This window comes from Actinia tenebrosa, unplaced genomic scaffold, assembly GCF_029948245.1.
Source record: "Actinia tenebrosa isolate PJP-AT-01 unplaced genomic scaffold, QUT_ActTen_1.0 PGA_scaffold4__44_contigs__length_22323623, whole genome shotgun sequence".
Lineage (NCBI taxonomy): Eukaryota > Metazoa > Cnidaria > Anthozoa > Actiniaria > Actiniidae > Actinia > Actinia tenebrosa.
In genome coordinates this window covers 658,860-678,423 of record NW_028292581.1, presented here as the reverse complement: position 1 = coordinate 678,423, position 19,564 = coordinate 658,860, and the positions used below count along the sequence as shown (strand labels likewise).

Sequence of the window (19,564 nt, the reverse complement as noted above, 5' to 3'; positions counted from 1 at the left end):
TCAATGCAAAGCCTCCGACTTCAACCCACATTCCAATATCACGCCAGCCACGATATTCAAGGGTCTTATCTGTTAAGTAATAAACATGACGGGTTTCCCTCTGATGTGGATTCATATATTTCAGGTAACAAAGTTACCTCCTAGAGACTTAACGCTGTAAGAGTGCTTATGGTTAAATGGTTATAGGCTGTATTCCTTTGATTTTCTATGCTATTCACGCAAACGCTCCCTGAGTCGTCTACACGTATTTGCAGCTTTACCTTTCCATGGCAGTTAGCAACCATATGAAAAGTCCAAGTCGTAAGATTCTCAGGGCTATTCGCCGGTGGCTCAACGGAGAAATGTGTAGGCTCCCTGTTGTTCGTCTTCGCGCGCATAGGCTGCAGTATACCATTCTCATCCAGGAACCTGAAGCCCGCGTTGGCGTGGCCGGCTGCACCAATGCAAATACTACAAAGGATTAACTTCTTTCCCGAGTAGTTCAAATTCACGGACATGCCCTCAACGTCCACCCAAGATGCCTGGTTGTATTTTTTCTCGCCTGTGTAAGTCGTATAGACACAATCTACTCCATCTACGTAGGGGTTGTTCATCGCCATATATAATAGCTTAGACCAACGCCTGCGGCGGCTAGGCCGGCTTTTAGTAAGTTATGGTCATATTCCTCGGGTATTGTAGGCATAACCTTCTTTTGGGCTGTGGGCTTGGGAATTGGTCTTTCTGCGTGTTCCTTTTTTGGCTTCTCTACGAAGTGAGGAATGCCCTTGGTCATGTCAGAGTTCACGTCATTCACCCCAAACTTCATATCCTTAGTAGCTCGCTGCAGCTTGTTGTTATAACCCACAACGGAATTGGTGTTAATAACCAAGTTACTTGGCATTAACCAACAACCAGGACTCAAGGCATAATCTAGCCGCACTTTAGATTGCTGCACCGCAAGTTGATATCTCTGCACCGATTTAGATATGTCATTTTCTATTATTGCGGACTCAAACAGGGTTAGGAATTCCTGTTGCGTTTCCCGCGAAGCACCTTGGGATCCAACAATGGGGCTGCGGGTATTTACCTGCGCTCCCAGGATGCAGTAGACAAATGCTTCAATGCTGCGGTTGATCCTGGCTAGGTTTCTTAGGCCTTTTCCTTTTAATAATACAAACGGATCCCAAGGACTGGGGTAAATTATCTCAATCCTATCGATCAGCGTAACGTCATTCTTACGACCACCCAAGTCGTAAAACTTTAGGACCCCGGGGTATTTTTGATGATACATGTCTGCCGGACGCACGCCGTCAACATGCCAAGCATAGATAATACCCAAGCCATGCGTGGCGCCCTCCCGATAACGAAAGTCTCTTTGCTGCAGCTTAAACTCATTCATTAGTCTTTCTAGGGCAGCGGGATCGTAGTGGTTATCCATTCGATTAAATGGCTTCTTCCCTGGCAGTGGCACGTGCAGCTCCTTCAATATGCGGCGCATAGTAAAGGCAACGTGGAACCTTAGAAAGGCAATGTTGAACATATCCGCGGCAACCCCGCAGCCTTTTGTAGCCGCCCAGACGGCAAAGTTTAACTGCTGCGGCCAGTACTTAAAGTTAGGCCCCTTTAGCCATTCGTGGGCTTCTTTTCCTGAAGTGTGCTTAAGCTTAAAATCCTTAAAGATATCCCTTATTACTACGTCAAAGGTTTGCTTACCCACTGGAATCTTTAGGTGTGTTACCAGCTTATCAAAGTCGTTTATGCCACCTTCGGCATCATAAAATGGGTAATCTTCCTTGGTTATCAATAAATTCTCCGGGAAATTAGGCTGTACCTCCTTCGTTATTGACAAAGGCCGCTCGCTTACCTTCTTCATTATTTTTGGTTTCAAATCCTCATTGCTGTACATCCTAGAGCCGTTATAGTAAATCCCATCGGGTCTTCTTTCGAACTTACTGGGGCCTGCATGCGGAAACATCTTCCTAAAGGCCCTCCAGTTCCAGTAATCCCGGTTGTCGTGATGTGGCTGCTCCGCAATAGCATTCCCAAAAGCGTCGTACATTAGTATATATAATGGATGTTATACCATCAGCACCTAAGTTGTACCCAGATGTTCCCTATACTACACCTAACGAAATGAATGCCGAAAACTTCAGACTTAACAAAGCAAACTTAATCTTGGCTTACTTGGAAGGGCAGGCAAAACACTACGAAAAAGTCCGAAAAAAGTACGTCAGAGCCCGAAGTACTCTACATAAGATTTCGATAACTTTGGGGTCCATATCCGTTGTGTTAACGGGCTCCGGCGTTGCTACTTCGCTTACTGGACCTGGAGTAATTGTTGGAGTTCCTTTGGCCGGCGTTGGGGCAGCCTGTGGTATTATTTCTGCTGTTGCTACGGGTATTATGAAACAGTTGTCAAGCAAAATATCCAAGCATGACACGACAATAGCTCTGTCAAGGGCTAAAGTAAATACGATCATTGACCTTGTCTCAAAGGCTTTGCGTGACAGAAAGATAGACGACGTAGAATTCTCGCTTATCTTAGCTGAAGAGGAAAAGTACGAGAAATTAAAGTCGGACATAAGGAATAAAAAAACAGTCGTAAAAGATCTTTCCGAGGAATCTCGCAAAAAGATCTACCAGGAGGCAAAAGAAGAGCTTCAAAGAAAGCTTGCTCAGTAAACATCTGCTTTGAAAAAGCGTGACAGGATTCTATTTACATATCGAACGCCGACTGTCTGGGTCATATGCAGATTAGTTTCTCGCCGAGGTTGTTTACATTTCCAACTTACTTCGGCTTTTTATATTTGGTTCGGGTTTTGGTCGTGTGCTCGGGTTTTGATCGTGTGCTCGGAAAACGCTGGTTGCTATGAGGAAGAGGAATGTTTGTGTTGCTATGTGATGTCATCGCCTGGGAATCCATCCCAAGAGGGGGTGGTTGGGGTCGATTTCATGAAATATTTCGTAGATTACGTCAGGGTAATAAGGAATAACCTTATCCAGCCGACAAAACATCCACTCGGCTCTGCTCATATCAGAACCCTCAGGAATAGACTTACCGGTAATTTCAGACAAAAGATAGGGAATAGCTTTGTAATATTTCCCTAGTTTTAATTTTTTCAATGTCTTCCGTAGACTTTGTGGGGTTAGCTCTTCCAAGTGGTCTATGATTTTCTTCTTTACTTCGTTGTCTAAATATACCGGTCGATAACCTTGGATATGACTCATCCAGTCCCTAAAGTATTTTATTCTTTTGTATGGGGTCTTCTTACGACCTCCGTTGGCGTAATATTGCTCTTTGGTAGCATTTGGTACGGCATTACGAATATTCTTACCACACTCGTAACACTGAGCTGACGTGTCATCTTCTATTTGCATTTTCTTACCACAACAAATATACTTATTTGGCTTAGTAGGTACAAACTTGGGTTTCAAGCACTTTACACAGAAATCATAAACAAACTCTTTACAATCTTCGCACTCCATATATAGACTAACATATCTCACATAAACACGGGATGCGGGTAATCGTGGTACGAATCGAGGGGGTACTTTAGACGGGTAATCCTCCGGTGGTCGTTGCGCTGGAACCCCCATCCCCTATACTACTTCATCACGGTCATCGTCAGTATTGTCATCATTTTTTATTATCGTAATCATCGTCATTGCAATTTTTTATTGTCATTCAGTTATCATCATCATCATTGTCATTGTCATTGTACATCATCCGTCATTGTCATGGGTTGCAATTTTGCAAAAGTCCGATAAAGTCTATTTCTAAAATTAGAGTGACCACAGTAAATCCGTGAAACATTAATTACTAAATAGTACAAAATAGTGCTAATTAAACAATAGAAAACAATGGGATTTGCATGAAATAGTGCTATTTAGTATTACTAAAGTTTCACGGATTTACTGATGTTACTCTAAAGTTGTCCTGCGAGCAAACATTCACGGTTTTGTCTTTATCATTTCTGTTCATGTTCATAATCTTAATTTTGTTTAAGAAAGACTTCAACAAAATCTTTTTTAAAAACTAAAAATAATATTTTTCGAGATGTTGTATCTGCGAAGAATATAAAAAATATGATTTGAGCGCAATGAGATGTTATCAAATATGTATCAGACACTTTTTAGACCAAAAAGTGAAAATATACAAGTAAATATACTTATTTATTATCAGATACTTAAAAACCATATGTATTTAACGTGTCTTGCATCAAAGTAAGGCATAAAGGTGTTCGTTTGTTAACTTTCAATATATACACGATCATATTTTAGGGGTTTTTCTATTTTTGCATCTGATTAGATATTTGTATATATGCATAAAATGTATACTGCTACCTTTCTGCAATCGAGTGTGTATGTATTTCTATTGTTTCGGCTCTCGAGAACAAAAGACACATATATATATCTGAAGTTACAGAATTTTTTTTGTTAGGTGTATATATATATACACACTCGATTGCAGAAACTTTGTAGTATACATTTATACATTTATACAAATATCTAATGAGATGCATAATGCAAAATAACCATTTTAAACGCTTAAAGCCAACTGATTTATAATCTGTAGGATGTAAAACACGAGAAAAAAATATTTTGACAGGCATTGAATGAAACAAACAATAAACGTTTCTGCAATCGAGTGTATATATATATATATATACACTCGATTGCAGAAACGCGTGTATATATATATATACACTCGATTGCAGAAACGTTGTAGTATACATTTATACAAATATCTAATTTATTCAGTATATTTAATGATATGCAAAACAGAAAAATCGCTTTATTTATTGTTTGTTTCATTCAATGACTATCAAAATTTTTTTTTCTTGTCTATTAGATCGTACAGATTATAAATCAGTTGTTTTTAAGCGCTGGAAATGGATATTAAACGTTGGATATTGCGTGCCAAGGCAAAGACAGGCACGTTAGTCAAAGATCATTAGGGTTGACTATGACCTTGATGAAGCTCTATGTCTTCATCTAAGCTTAGATGCATACTTCATCCCTGATGAAGTCATCCTCATAGTATTCGAGTGGTCTTTATATAAAGATCACATGTGTCGTGTATGGTGGCTCCAATTGGACCATAAACTTATGAATTATTAATGAGTGTTTTAAATATATATATATATATATATACAGCAGCCATATGCAGAAATTCTGATTCTTTTCGTACATATATACAAGCATATCAAAAGTATATCAGAAATTATGTGGATTATATGGATTATCATCGCTGATATTTTTATCGGGTTGCCTATCACTAGTGCTTTCTGAAAAAAATATCAGAGATAGTAATTTCTGCATATCGCTGTATTGATGGTTTTCATGGCGGCCATGTTGGAGGAACTTAACAAAAGAATTGTCAATGAATTCCTCCAACATGGCCGCCGTGTCTTTTGTTATTCAATTCTCTTGGGAATGGTTGAAAACCATCAATATATATATGTAAAAATATATAACAAAAACTTTGACCCTTTAGTACAAGTATATCAAAAGTATATCAAAATATAAGAATTCGTTCCTGATATATTTTTCGAGTTGTCTATCACTAGGGCTTTCTGAAAAAAATATCAGGGAGGATTTCCCATAATATTTGATATACTTTTGATATACTTGTATACACCTAATTCAAAAAACATTGTCATCGCCAAAGGCGATAGGCGATAGGTCATTCCGACATGGAAATGGTTTCGTTAAATACAAAGAACATTGAATCAGTCTCATCACTAAGGTCCATGTTCTTGACGAGAATAAGAAAAAGAAACACAAGTCATTCCAGCTATTCTTGGATCTTGGAATGACATATATCCTATAGCTTTTCGCCTATTGCCTATTGCCTGTCGCCTTTGGCGATGACAACGTTTTTTGAATTAGGTGTATATATGTAAAAGGTCATAGTTTCTGCATTTAATTTGATATCATGAATCTCATTAGGTATCTTTATAGGTTTTTACTGCAAATATATACGTACACACACACACACACACACACACACACACACACACACACACACACACACACACACACATACACTTGATTACAGAAAGGTTGTAATATACATTTATACAGATACCTAATGAAATGCAAGGTATCAAATGAGATGCAAAACGTAAAACATGCTTAAATACGATTGCTTAGCCACTACATTTTGTGGAAAATACTTTTCTAACTTGACTTTGTGCAATACTTATGTCTGATATATAATAGAAGATAAATAAGACCAAATAAGTTACTTTTTTACGTTCAGCATCTCATTTGATATCTTGGATCTCATTAGATATATGTATAAATGTATACTACAACCTTTTTTCAATCAAGTGTGTGTGTGTATATATATATATATATATATATATATATATATATATATATATATATATATATATATATATATATATATATATATATATATATTCCTTTTGTACGAGCTAGATGTTTTTATGGGATTCATTGTTCAATCATTATCCATAAGACATTTCAAGTAAACGAAACTTATTTTTGATCTAGACATTATTCATGTAGGATTGAAATGACGTACTTCATTGGTGCTACTGCGTTCCTATGATTAGGAAATAAATACTTTAACCCTTATTGTTTTTAGGTAGTGCCTACTATCAAACCAGCCAGGCTTGTTATAATAACTCGTCATTATGTGTATCAAAGCAAGACAATAGATATAGTCTGAGAAGTACATTAGGTAGCGCAAGGTCGGTCAAACTATGCAGCACACAAATATCAACATTCCAAGTCAAGACACAAAGCACTTGAATCTCATGACTGGAACCACAATGTGTGATATCGGCTTCTTTATCATAAATAACAAGAAAGCCATAAGGAATAATAAGTTGAGCTTAAATATAATCCGTTTAGTTTTATTAAGCTCCCCGCTTATCTTAGCTTCAAGTATTGCGTCTGTTTTTATACGACACGGAAGATATTTGGCCATCATCGCACGAAGAGCCTGGTAAGGAATGCAAATCAAATGTCATGGATGTGTTTTCGTCTCTATATTGCAAAGCAGTTTTAACTTTTTTTTAAAGTCGTGTGTATTTGTTCATGCATTCTACGATTTAGTCTTTAGTCCATTTAGTCAAGTGGTATGAAGATAATTTAATGGGATAAATTATCTATGGATTTTAATGTGGCGTAAAATGAGCCAGGGATTATCGGGCGGTCTTCTTCGGACTTGCACTAGACGTTCTAGACTGACATTTTCTGAAGAACTACTTGAAAGAGTTCAACCTGACCGCACGACTTTGATAAGAATTTAAACTGGTCCAGTGAGCCAAATTTGAGAATCCGTTTGCAAGGCTTCGAATATAGGATCCTTGAAGGCTTGCGATTGTATTACATATAACTGTGAAGATGATACCATTCTCAAGAATATCAACTGGTGATGGTCATCGGGTGCATTGAGTGATAATCGTGACAAATCCATATTGTTGGAGTCTCGGCGTTCATCCTCACATTATTATATGATACCGTACTTTTAGATTACCCAAAATTGTACTCCAAATCCATTTGATGTTCTCGGTCAAGTATCACTGCATTTACATAAACAAACAAATCCACACAAGAGACTACAGCCAGACAGGTGGGTATAACGGCATATAAACATGAAGGTTCTCCTTTGAGATAGTATCTCTAGCGGAAAGCTTACTTCATCATAAGGAATATCGATTTAAACATCATCTGGACCACACATGGTTTCCCTAGTTAACTTGACGACAGCCCAGCACCGTGGCTTGAGTTACTTTCTTCGTTTATCGTTCAAAGTTTACTAGTGTCAGTATTAGGTACTCAACCAAGCGTGATACTCGTAAGGTTTTTTATTAGAACACAACATATCATTCTAAGTCCTGCCAATAGGGTTTCCAAAACTGCATTTTATTGCAGGCATATCATTATCAGCAGTCGTCACATACCCGTGACAGCACATGCTGAGATTCACTTGATAGTCGCGGTTAGATCCATTACGAGACGGGGTCCGCGCGTCTTTCTGCTTGTGTAAGCATTTTACTCAGTCGTATTGCTTTTAGTTACATAGGCTTTGAGAAGGAGGGGATTTTAGATTCACTATGCTGCTTAAACTTTCGTTCGCCAGAGTTTTGCCTATGTATTGCTAAATTGGCTTCAGGCAAATAACCCATGAATAAAGACATCTGTTACGTCTTAGCGGAAAAGAATGAATCAATCAGTGATCGGAAAAATGAGCTGGATATTAGTTTATTTGTAGGATCCGTTCACTTACAATGAAGCTGTGCACGAACTCAAGAAACACCAAGAAAATTTTGGCTATACAGCATTTGAGTATCATCCCTTTTGACATGCACTGAAGTGAGCTGATGAAATTAGAATTGATTATCTTTGACCAAGCGATATCAAGCGATAAGAATTATTTATGGAGTGTCGTGAGTGCTGGATTGAACGGGTTTAATAGCTGGAGGCAAAGACTGAGACGGTAAAAGGATTTCATAGCTTATCAGACCTCTAATAATAACCGTTATCGTAACGTGAAGTAATTAGTCTTCAGCAGAACAACTTGGTGCTTGCTTCATACAGACAAATGGGATAAAGATGTAAGTCTGTTACTCGGCACAGGTTTTGGGCTGACATTAGAAATTCTTGTGCCCCAATTTCAGCGGGATCGCTTCCTTTCGGGAATATCATGGAATTCGATACGGAAGTTATCAATTAGGAAAAATTCGTGACTGTCCATCACCAATGAAGGATCAAAACTTAGAGTTTAGAAGAATCTCAACTTTCATATAAGGCAAATTTCGCACGTAGCAGTGGGTTGGAGACTGCAAAAACCAAAATGGACTACATTAACTAGGTACCTAACTAGTGAATTTCAAAACATTTTGGTGTCGAGCGCATCAGATTCGAGCCACTGCCTCGGGAGATCGAAAAAATTTTCTTCGCATTATCAGTATTAAATGATGTCTTTTCAAAACTATATTTTACTAAAAGAACTGAAATTCCTTTATGGAAGCTTGAGGGCTGTCAATGCGATTGCTTTTGATACGGAAGCTTGTCTTTTCAAATTGCTTATTTTCCCGCTTTGTGCGTCAACACACATTCTTTTAGTACATTGCGTCACCTTAACACATCAATGAATGCCAGAATATTTGCGGGAAACCTCGCCCTATTTCGTATCATTTGTTTAAAATGCAGTCATAAATTTCGATAAGGTTCCGTTCCATAATAAAACCACGCAATTACAACGATTATGAATTCTATGCGTTCATTTCTACTAGAATCATTACAGTTTATTTCCTTGTTAGCCGAAAAGATAAGCTCTCCCAAGGCCCTGCATTCCATTCGCGCTCCAGACCACGGACGTTGACTACTAAGTTCGGTGAACTAGTCACTCAAAGACATGATTGATGTTTAATGGCCAACGTCGTTACACGGTGATGATGTGAGACAGAAGTCTTTTTAATGCGCTAACCTTGAAAGGATCCTGCTGCGAAGCGATTTGTAACCCGCTTTGTGATCCTCGGATAGCTTTCCGACACATTGAGACCTTCCTTTTGCTAAAAGCCCGCGAAAACAAACAAAGGCAGTTAATCTCGTCTTATCTTAAACACAGACACGTAGTTCTCGGCCTCTGTGAACAATTATAGTAAGTCGTTAAGATAAGGCAAATGGTATGCAGTTTGGTGATAAAGATTTCGCGACACGCACTTGGCCTTTATTCTGCACGATCAAAAAGGCCAGTTATCGAAGTCCGTACCAGGGCCCACAACAAAAGTGCGTAAAATGCATCTCTTCGGCCCCTGTTGTCATCAGTAATTACAATAACGTAAACAAGCTCAATCACGAAGACACATTTATGATATTTTCTGTAATTATCATTCTAGAGCCGCGGACACAGTCAAGACAGAAGAGCACAGATCAAATAGAGTGTGTTGAAATCTAATACGCAAGCAAGCAAGAAGAAATTCCGGTGACGAAAAGGAAAAGATTACTTTTCCACATTCAAAAGGTTCCTTGAGTGAACGAAGACAGGGAATTACAGGAAGAACGTCGAGATACACAGCATCCTAAAATGTGGTATATTTGGATAACAAGCTTCCTACTTTTCGCAAGATTCGTGGATTCTGAGGTAAGCACGTTCAGTGGTATGAGTGCATTATGTCGCATTAAAAGTTGTCAAATTCATCGCAATTGGCAGCTATTAACCTTGCCTTAGCTGCTGCCGAGTTTCAAACTTGTAGTCGTTAGACAAAGACTTGTCGCTCTCTTGGACATCTTTTAGAATTTAAGAGCTTTTTTTCACTCTGAGCAGCTTTTCGTCTTCAATTTAACCGTTTATTGACCTGAATTCGTGATAAGCAGGTAACGTTATATTCATAAGCGTTTTTAAAGCCGAATGACAGCCAGTAGAAATCGCGTTACCCCTCTAGCAATAGTAGTTCTGCCTTGAGCCATGTCAAGCCAAGCGCTCTAATCTCCTGGTATATTCCCACATTTTGTTTCTAATTTGGTGACCACATTGGTCTTACATTGTACAATTCTCAAGAATTACATTTTGGTGAGGTGTTGCTGTCTAGGCATGGACTTGACTTGGGTAATGTTGACATTGACAATCAAGATGTAGTTCTCATTTCGTCTGTAAGATTCGACAATTTTGCGAAGGCGCGTGAAAGTCATTTTTGAAAGAACTGGCACGCGAGTGGCGTTCACACTTTCAAGAAGCTGCTTTCCGAAATGTTGGCCTCTTTTGGCTATCCTCGTCAAATTCATCGCTTATAAAGTAACAGACGTGCCCCCTTTTAATTGATATGCTACCACATAAAATTAGTCGTTGACAATATTTACCACTATTGTTGTTTTACTTAGTGTATGTAATCATCGCAGGCGACTGAGACTAAAATTCCTACACAGTTGACTTTATTTCTCGTAGCTTTTTTGCTTGCCTTTCTGCTTTCCTAGCGGGCTATTTTATTCGAACCGTTGGAGAATCAGCCTTAGGTGTATTTTTTCATCAATTTTTATTACAGATGATCTCTCAGTTTATTAATTCCTTTGTCCTTTATAAAACAAAGTGCTTTAAAGACTTTGTTCTTCATCAAATCGAGCAAGCTGCATAGTTTTCAATCGTAATGTGTAAGATGATAAACCAAGGCGGGACTAAATCTGTTATATCCTAAATTGATAAAGTGTTTACGATGTGCTAATGTACGAATGTTTACAAAACTGTACTTATTAATGTCTTGGTGTTAAGCCAAGAGAAACTTGATGGTCAAAAAAAGCTTTCGGAAACTTGTTATTTAGTCTTTTAACACAGAAAAATCTGCACTCTTTTATTGTCCAAGATTGACAAGAAACAGAACATCAGCAGAGCATTCCTGACATGTTTCTGTCACAAATGAAGACAAAAAACTGGTCTATTTGTAATAGGAATAAGGTGACTAGCACGTTAACACTCTATCATAGTTGAAGTTGTCATATAGTTGTCAGACAACCTTGGCATAAGTTTGTAGCGGTTGCTTTTCTATCGAAGAGGAATGAAAATACACGTGAAATAACACTGAATATTGTCCACTTTTACACATTTACTCCATTGATTCAATCGTCTTTATTGGTTATTGTGTTTTAAGACTCTAAAGGGGATTGAAACAGTTAACGTCGGATTAACAAGTAAATCAAAATTAAAATCTTGATATTATTTGAAAGTACCTTATACTTGCTAACATGCAGATAGTGTAGAAATAGTTACAAATGCTTTAGAAAATAAAAATAGGAAGGTTGTGGAAAAGCTAAGAGCATTGTTGATGTCTTTTGTCGTAAGCTAGGCTGAACACCAGTCTTGGAGAGGTTTTTACAGACTTAAAAAGTAAAATTTCAATTAAAGTTTACCGAGACTAATCTCCAAAAGAACGATGATCGTACGAGTAACGTGCGCGCGCGTAGAAACATCACAAACATAGCTCGCTCACTCGACCTTCGTCCATATGATATGATATTGTTTTTATGGATAAAGATATACATATGAAACTGAATCAACTATAAAGTGCAAACAACTTAGAGTGATTTCCCCCCGAGGGGGAGCATTGGTTATCTTTCTTCTGTAGATAACCTTTTCAACCTGATTTCAGTTTTCATAGCGCTATGTGGTATAAACATACCCTGGTCATGTCCGGAATTATTGTTTTCATTTATACGACAATTATTTTTGTTCTGCCAATGTTCGCGTGCTATGACCTAAAGGTAAAGCATCGGAACTCGACAGAAAAATATTATTAAATGATCACGAGAATAGTTATGCATAGTGAGTGCACGATGGCAACTATTATTGTGATGGTGACCATGCTATACTAAACTGAACTTAGAAATTCGGTAGATAACTCAATTTTAATTGTGGTTTAACAGTTCATTTCTAGTATCCCCAAACACCTTTATTTTTGATTCTTTTTTATAGTCTAATCTCTGTTCAAGATCTTTCTACTTTGTATATGACCAACACTGATTATCATTGATAACTTCATGTACTCTAATATATGGTAACATGCACTGCTACACGTAGGTCACTTGCCTATGGCCACTTTATGTTTTCTGTACTCTCTCGTGCAAGCTAAAAGCTAGACTCCTGGAAAAAAATCAATTTATAAGCTAATACAGCATTCATTAATGGTTACAGACACAGAACATTACATAGTCTATATAGTATTGACACTTATTGTATTGTTATTTGAGATTTTGCCCGCAGGCTGGTGAGGCTGCACAATGATAGGTCCCCTTCGAGGTGCATTGCACCAATTTTCACCGAATCCCCTTAAAATGTCCTCACCCGAACACAGAAACTGTTCATCTCGAGTGCTGTTTCATGACCAAGTTTTTTAATCCTTGTTTATTTATAGAACTATTGTCGCTTTAAATAGGAGCGCCTCTGGCCTCAGAGGAAATGAAATGATGTGCCTTAGTTAATTACAACGATGCAGTTGATAAGGACTTGCCATTTTGCTCCATGTCGTTCGCTCGTTCTTATCTACAGGAACTGGTGACGAGGAGCGACGGAATGGTATTTCAGAAACGCGGTCAAAGTTTTGTAGCGTTTGACTCAGTCATTTAAGAAATTTCCAGTTTGATAAGATTTGTTATCATTTATGCCAAAGTGGGAGATTTTTTGAAATATAACGAGTAAAAGTGAAAATAACGTCAGCGACCTTACTAGAAACATGTAGAAATCTTCAGTTTTCTCCTGGCAAAATCAATGGTATACTTATCAACGTATTTAAAGCTGTAAAAAAAAATTTCAAGTAATATCCGGTATCCTAAACGTACTTCCGGAATTCTTGTTGCCATTAAGGTTTTTAAAGCTCAATTAGTTAAATAACCATTGTTCTTGACTTATGACAAATATTATGTCAAAGTCGGTACCGCATTTGCCTACCAACTGAATCCACTTGGGTTATTGAGTACAGTATCTACGCCCACGGCATAATGCCCAAGGCATTAACATTTCATCAACTAAAACTCTGTCCATTGACTATTTAATCTTTGTCGTTTTTTTTTTTTTTTTTTTGCTTAGTGTTCCATTGGCAGGAAATCAAACTTCAATATTCAATATACGGTGGCCTCTCTCTCCTTCACAACCCCGGGAGAGTCAAGGTATTCGAGGTGAAGGGAGGCTAGACAAGGGTGACTTATAAAGTTGTCGTTGTTTGCAGATAACTGAAAGTTATTGAGTTATCATTATATTTTGGGCTTCACTCAAATCACATGCAGCCTTTCTAAATTCACTATCATCGTGGTCGCCTTAGTAGACTTGACTCGTAGTTAGTATTTTTAGTAGGTAGTATTTTTTCCCCCTTTGTCAGATTCTACAGCACAGTACATCAAGTGCATTAGAAAACCCCTTTCTTCATAAATCCACTACTAAGGCCGTTGGAAGTACGTTCCAATACGTCGCAATCATCAAAGAATTACCCAGAACTCCGTTTTTCATCTTTTCTTCTGAATGGTACAGAACTTTTTTAATCCAGTTAACACTACGAAACTATGTAATTAGTTGTAAGTGTAAAATTCTTTTGATCATTTATCGCTTTTTGGGACTTTCTTACTAATATCCATAGGGAAAAACATGAAATAATAACGGCATATTCTAAGCTCTCAGTACATTTGTACATTGTACATTTCTAGACCTGAAATTAATAACAGACTGGACGTCATGAAGCATAAACCGTTCATTTGCTAACAGTGTCTTCACTTGGCACTTGAATTCGTAAGTGAATTGCTCGGATTTGATATCCGGCTTCGTCGACACATTGGAGAGGAACCACTTGTTTTTCTTCGCGTTGTTCCACTGGCAGTCTTCTGCAAACCTCCCTGGTTCAAGATTCCCTTTCCATTTCTACTTGTATTTCTACTTCGCTTTTCATAAGTAAGACTTTGTTCCCTGAGTAGTGGTTCTAATATAAAACACTTGTGTTTGTTTTAGAGTTTTGGAAAAGTCTGCATTGTGTCATCGGCGTTGATAATTAAAGAGCTCCTTAGGTTTGCTTTCGCAACAGAATTATTGCACGCAACAAATTCATGAAACGAATTCATGAACCGATCCTAGAGTCTCTAGCTTTAAAAAGGGGGTGTATTTTTGGGTAAACGTTTATATGGGAAAACGGGCTTGCTCGCTTGCCGAGCTCTCGGCTTGGCCTATTTTCGTTGTAAAAATACCTTTGCGTTTATATGGGGAAACGGGCTAGCTCGCTTGCTCGGTTGAAAGGTACCGATATCTCGGCAAGCGGGTTACAACAATTCTCATATAAACGAGCTAGCCCGGTTACCGGACTTATTATTTTCCTACTGCGCATGCGAATTCGTATGCAAACGAGGCTTGACGATCGCGTGACTGATTTCTTCCTGGTAAGCGGGCTGAAATATAAACGCAATCAAAAATTTATCTCGGCAGAGCGGGCCTTATAAACAGCCCCTTAGTTAAATGTAAAATTTCAGTGGTGTAACGCCCAAAACGTAGAACCTAGGTTTTGTATAAACGTTCATTGGTATTCAGTTTCAACTTGAACTTGCTTAGATGTCCACTGTTTCATAACCGGTCAACATGTTAACAGGCTTTAAATTGGATTTTGATGTCACTCGTCGTTTATTCATGGCCACTATCCGTAGTTGGGTACTATGGAGCCATCGTCAATAATTTAGATCTGCAGAGCCATGTCAGTCAATATTTTCTGCCTTGTCTCATTTCAGTTATTGCTCCACAATTCATTCATCGCTCAACACTTTCCCTACGTCGGCCGGCTCACTGTCGTACATTAAATCGAGGCTTCGAGATTTTTGAAATTTGAACCTCGTAAACTAAGTTGAATGCCGTTTGTGTTTGGAAAGTGGTAAATTGTCGAATTTAATATCAAAAGATTAAGAGGCCATTGAATGGTGTAAGCCTTGGTATAGACGTGTTAGCCCAGGCTTTCTGCCTCCTCTCGTTCCGAAATTCATTCATGTTTTTTGATTCTGATTCATTTCAGTTGACCACCATTTGTAAATGTGACGCTGGAAGAAATTGTCTTCTTCAATATTTTGGAAATTCTACAAAAAATCAGTGTGCAGGAAATAAGTAGTTTGAATTCCAATTTCCATACGTTGGTTCATTTCCAAACTGATTTCATAGCATAAAAATGAATTCCATAGTATGGACACGTTATAGAAATACTTTGGAAATGAGTTGTGGAAAATTGTCTAGTACGAAAATGTACAGTGCGTACATTTTACTACATTGCCTAGTTTTCAATTTTTTCCTAAGGATTCATCTCTGCAAGATAAGTTTAAACATCATCAGTTGCAAGAAGCCTGTCTTAGTATCTATTCTATAAATAAGTTCATTATATGCAAGGTAATTTCACGCGCTATGATTGGTCAATTTGCGGTCCATAACTTACGGTACGGACCGAAAAATGAAATGGTTCACTGAGTGTATTTTTGATCTTTTAAAACATTCAAATCTTCGTTACAAAAAAATATTTCTAGATTAAAATCACCGAAAAATTTGATAAATTATTAAAGATAACTTATTTTAGTCTAAAATTATAAGGAATCTGAAAGTCACAACATTTTATGTTAAACTTATTATAAGCGACAACTCATTCGATCAAGGCTCTGCGTAGTACTAGTTGAGCGATTTTGTACGACATTTTTGCTTTACATTTACATGTTTTGTATGAAATGAAAGCCTCATTTTTTAAATTATCGCTAAATTCATTCAAAAATAAACTAAAATCTCTCTTTCTGAGCGACTCAAACATACATGACTTGTGGAACGTACATGCAGGAAGCCCTTCCAATGCAGTTATCGTTTGACATGCGTCTGTCGATTTTACTTTTTGTAGCTCCGTCTCTTTTTAATCTCAATGCCGTGCCATATGATAAATATGCTCGGTCCGTACCGTAAGTTATGGATCCTCGTTTTCCCCACTTAGCGCACGGTACGGAGCTCGCACCCGGTTAATAAGAGCTATGTAAACTATTGATGGTTTTCAACCATTCCCAAGAGAATTAAATAACAAAAGACACGGCGGCCATGTTGGAGGAATTCATTGACAATTCTTTTGTTAAGTTCCTCCAACATGGCCGCCGTGAAAACCATCAATAGGCAAAATTCCAATAGGCCCGACGTAGTCAATTAATCAAATCCATCATTGGTCAAAGTTCAATTGATAACAGTGATAGCCGGAAGGTGAGGGAGATCAATTGATACAAATCGATATTCAATTCATACTAATTGTTACGCAATTGACACTATTTGATACCAGTTGATGCTAATTGATACTATAAATTGATGCTTATTAATACTAATTGATAGAAACGAAAGACAACTTCTTCTGCAAAAACGAAGCAATATGTGAAATAAATGTAAAGTTAAAAAAATGTATTTAGAGAGAATTCAACCACTCATATGCGTCAAGAAAAGAAAAAAAAAAAAAAGAAAAGAAAAAAAAAATACGTAGTCGATGAGCACATGTGTCTACTGCTGATAAATACACAGCAACATTTTTGAATCATGTATATGTAAAATATTCACTTGTAGGTATTCGGGGATTAATATTCTGCTTAGTGCGGAGCTCAGTTATCCCTTTAAAATGCTCAAATATTGTCACTGTAACAATCTGAGTCAGTTTCACATTGCATCGGTTCTGTAACAATCGTTCATGAGCGACATTGTTGACATGCTTCGTGTAGCACAAACACGCCAATTCAGTGGTCGTTTTCTTTGCGATAAATTCTTTCTAGATATTGCAAATACCTGAAAGCTCTTTAATTAAACAACTGACTTGACACATTCCACGAAACCTGTGTGCCTTAAACTTGTTCCAAAAAAACAGATAAAATTCACTACAAAAATGGCTGCGATTACCTTGTAGAAATCACTGAATCCTGCCGAATCATGGTTTGATACGTTGGTCAAACGTTTCCCAGTTGATAAAAAGTCGTTATCAGTCGCAAACAGAGCAGCCAAGTTGACCAGCCAGTACGTTGGACTTCGGATAACATCGGCTATCCTCGCCATGCGCCGCTAGCTGCGCACGTGGGATCCGAAAGTAATCCGAAGTTTTACAACCCTTACACCGGGATGAACTTTATGTCAGTTATATCATATGTCATTTAACTATATTTTTTGCTAGTTAAATAGGATATGAATTATATCCCGGTAAACTCGATGGCATAGTGTCTAATAGCAAAAGAACGCCTGCTACGCAGGCTAAGTGTCTACTGCTTATTAATATGCAGTAGACACCAAAATCAATATTTTTCCGAGTTGCAAGTGGTTTTAGGAATGCTGTTTAACAGTATGATTGACAGACAACTAAAACCAGACTTCTTCAAAGAAAGCGAGTGCTAAGTTTATACAGTAGCTTTGAGACATATGTTTTATTGTTTTTACATTGAAGAGATATACCCAGCATGGTTGCACGATTATTATATTTAATAGGCTGCGATTGTCAATGCATTATTCCGGCTTTTTACGATTTACTCTCGAATGATTTGTTATCAACATATACTTGATGGTCACTTGATGAATTTGATGGCATTTTGCCCCGTGCACTAAGTGACTTCTATCACTGGGTCAACTGATGTCAAAAGATCTTCTGGTCAACTCTCTTTCTTTTTCAAATACTAGTGAAATTCATTCTAAAAAAATGACCCTACACTCCTCTTGGGGCCCCTTTGCCAGTTTCTCCGCTGCCATAAAAGCTGTGACCACGAAACTTGGCAGGATTGTATTACTGACAAGACAATTGACTACAACCCACGTGAATTCTCTCCAGCTTAAATCTGATCTGTTTAGGTACTCTTGCTCATATGCTTTGAATTCAGAAATGTTAAACAAAGTCATATTTGATGGCCATGAATTTTGTCTGCATTTCTTCGATGTTTTTAGCTTTTTTTCGAAGTGTTTCTGCGATACCTTAGGTGTCCCTATAGCGCGCGTCTTTTTCTTGCTGACAAGGCCCTTGACTACAACCCACGTGACTACAGCCCACGTGGCTACAACCCACAATCCGATCGGTTCAGGTACATTCTGGAAAAGTTTCCTGGAAACTGAACACCGAATCACTTCATAAATTTGGGGAAAACTTTGTGAAAAAACCTTCAAAAAAACTTCAACTCGTTCAAGATCGCAGAGCTTGCAAAGACACAGGTATCGTCAAAAGTAGTGCATAACCCTATATTGCTGTAGTCGGGCTTGCCTGTGAGCATCCGAACGCTACAGGCAGGCTACAGTCGGTTTTATATATTTTTTATCAATTCTTAAAAAAACCTCTTGGGGATAAATTAAGAAAGCTTAATTGTATTGTAAATGGCCGAAACCATTTTTGACTTTTTAATCGTATTGTATTGTTAGGCACACAAAAAACAGGGAAGGTACAATCGCTGGACCATTAAAAGAGACAATATAGAGAGTAATAGAATCATTCCAGTTCATCTTTCAAACAACAAAGAGAGTGATAGAATCAACTCTATATCAGTTCCAGTTCATCTTACAAACTTCCTTCCTTCCTTTTATAATTTCGCCAGGGGGAACATAGTATGTTAACAAAGCTGTACAATGAAATTTGAGAAAGATAAGAAGACAAACCGCAATAAAGTTACTTCTAGGCAACCAAGCAACGCAAGGAGAGCTCGCGAACTTGAGTGGCAGAACAGATTACAGTTGTTAGATGAAGAACATAGAAGACTTCAACATGATAACAACATGCTAAGAGAACAACATATGAGACTTTTGAAGATTGTAGACAAGCTGATCATGAAATCTGGTTATCACAATTGAGTGTAGGGTTTATTAAAGTTTATTCAGTGTAAATTGTTATAAGAATTCTTGTTGAAAAAATAAGTCTGTAGCCAAGTACTCGCTAAGTTCGATTCCATTGCTTTCTCCTCTTTTCGGTTGGTTTATTTTAAGTGATTTACAAATGCATGTGGAAATGAATTGAGACTTACCATGCTTTAAAGGGGGGGAATAAGGAAACATCTGCCAAGCAAGGTAATTGCCGAGACTAAGCCTTGTCTTAATGTCTTAATTAATTGTCTGCAAACTTTCACACTTTTT

General features: G+C 37.7%; 2 protein-coding genes across 5 annotated transcripts in view; one reads left to right on the top strand and one right to left on the bottom strand.

The window, feature by feature from the left end:
- Positions 1 to 2,038, bottom strand: LOC148906836 (uncharacterized). The gene is made up of 3 exons (XM_089036426.1): positions 1,508 to 2,038; positions 686 to 1,117; positions 1 to 69 (listed from the first exon to the last, which is right to left on the bottom strand). Exons 1-3 carry the CDS (start codon positions 2,036 to 2,038, stop codon positions 1 to 3), a joined length of 1,032 nt encoding a protein of 343 aa, XP_088892552.1.
- Positions 2,039 to 7,116: 5,078 nt separating this feature from the next.
- The window catches only part of LOC116307126 (SPARC-related modular calcium-binding protein 1), a 42,766-nt gene continuing 30,318 nt past the window's right edge, over positions 7,117 to 19,564 (top strand). The window contains exons 1-2 of one of the 4 annotated variants that reach the window (XM_031717278.2): positions 7,117 to 7,588; positions 9,861 to 10,105. In XM_031717278.2, the coding sequence (XP_031573138.1) occupies positions 10,049 to 10,105 (57 nt within the window). In that variant the 5' untranslated portion in view covers positions 7,117 to 7,588; positions 9,861 to 10,048. The other 3 variants (XM_089036321.1, XM_031717277.2, XM_031717276.1) reach the window with 3 other exon arrangements.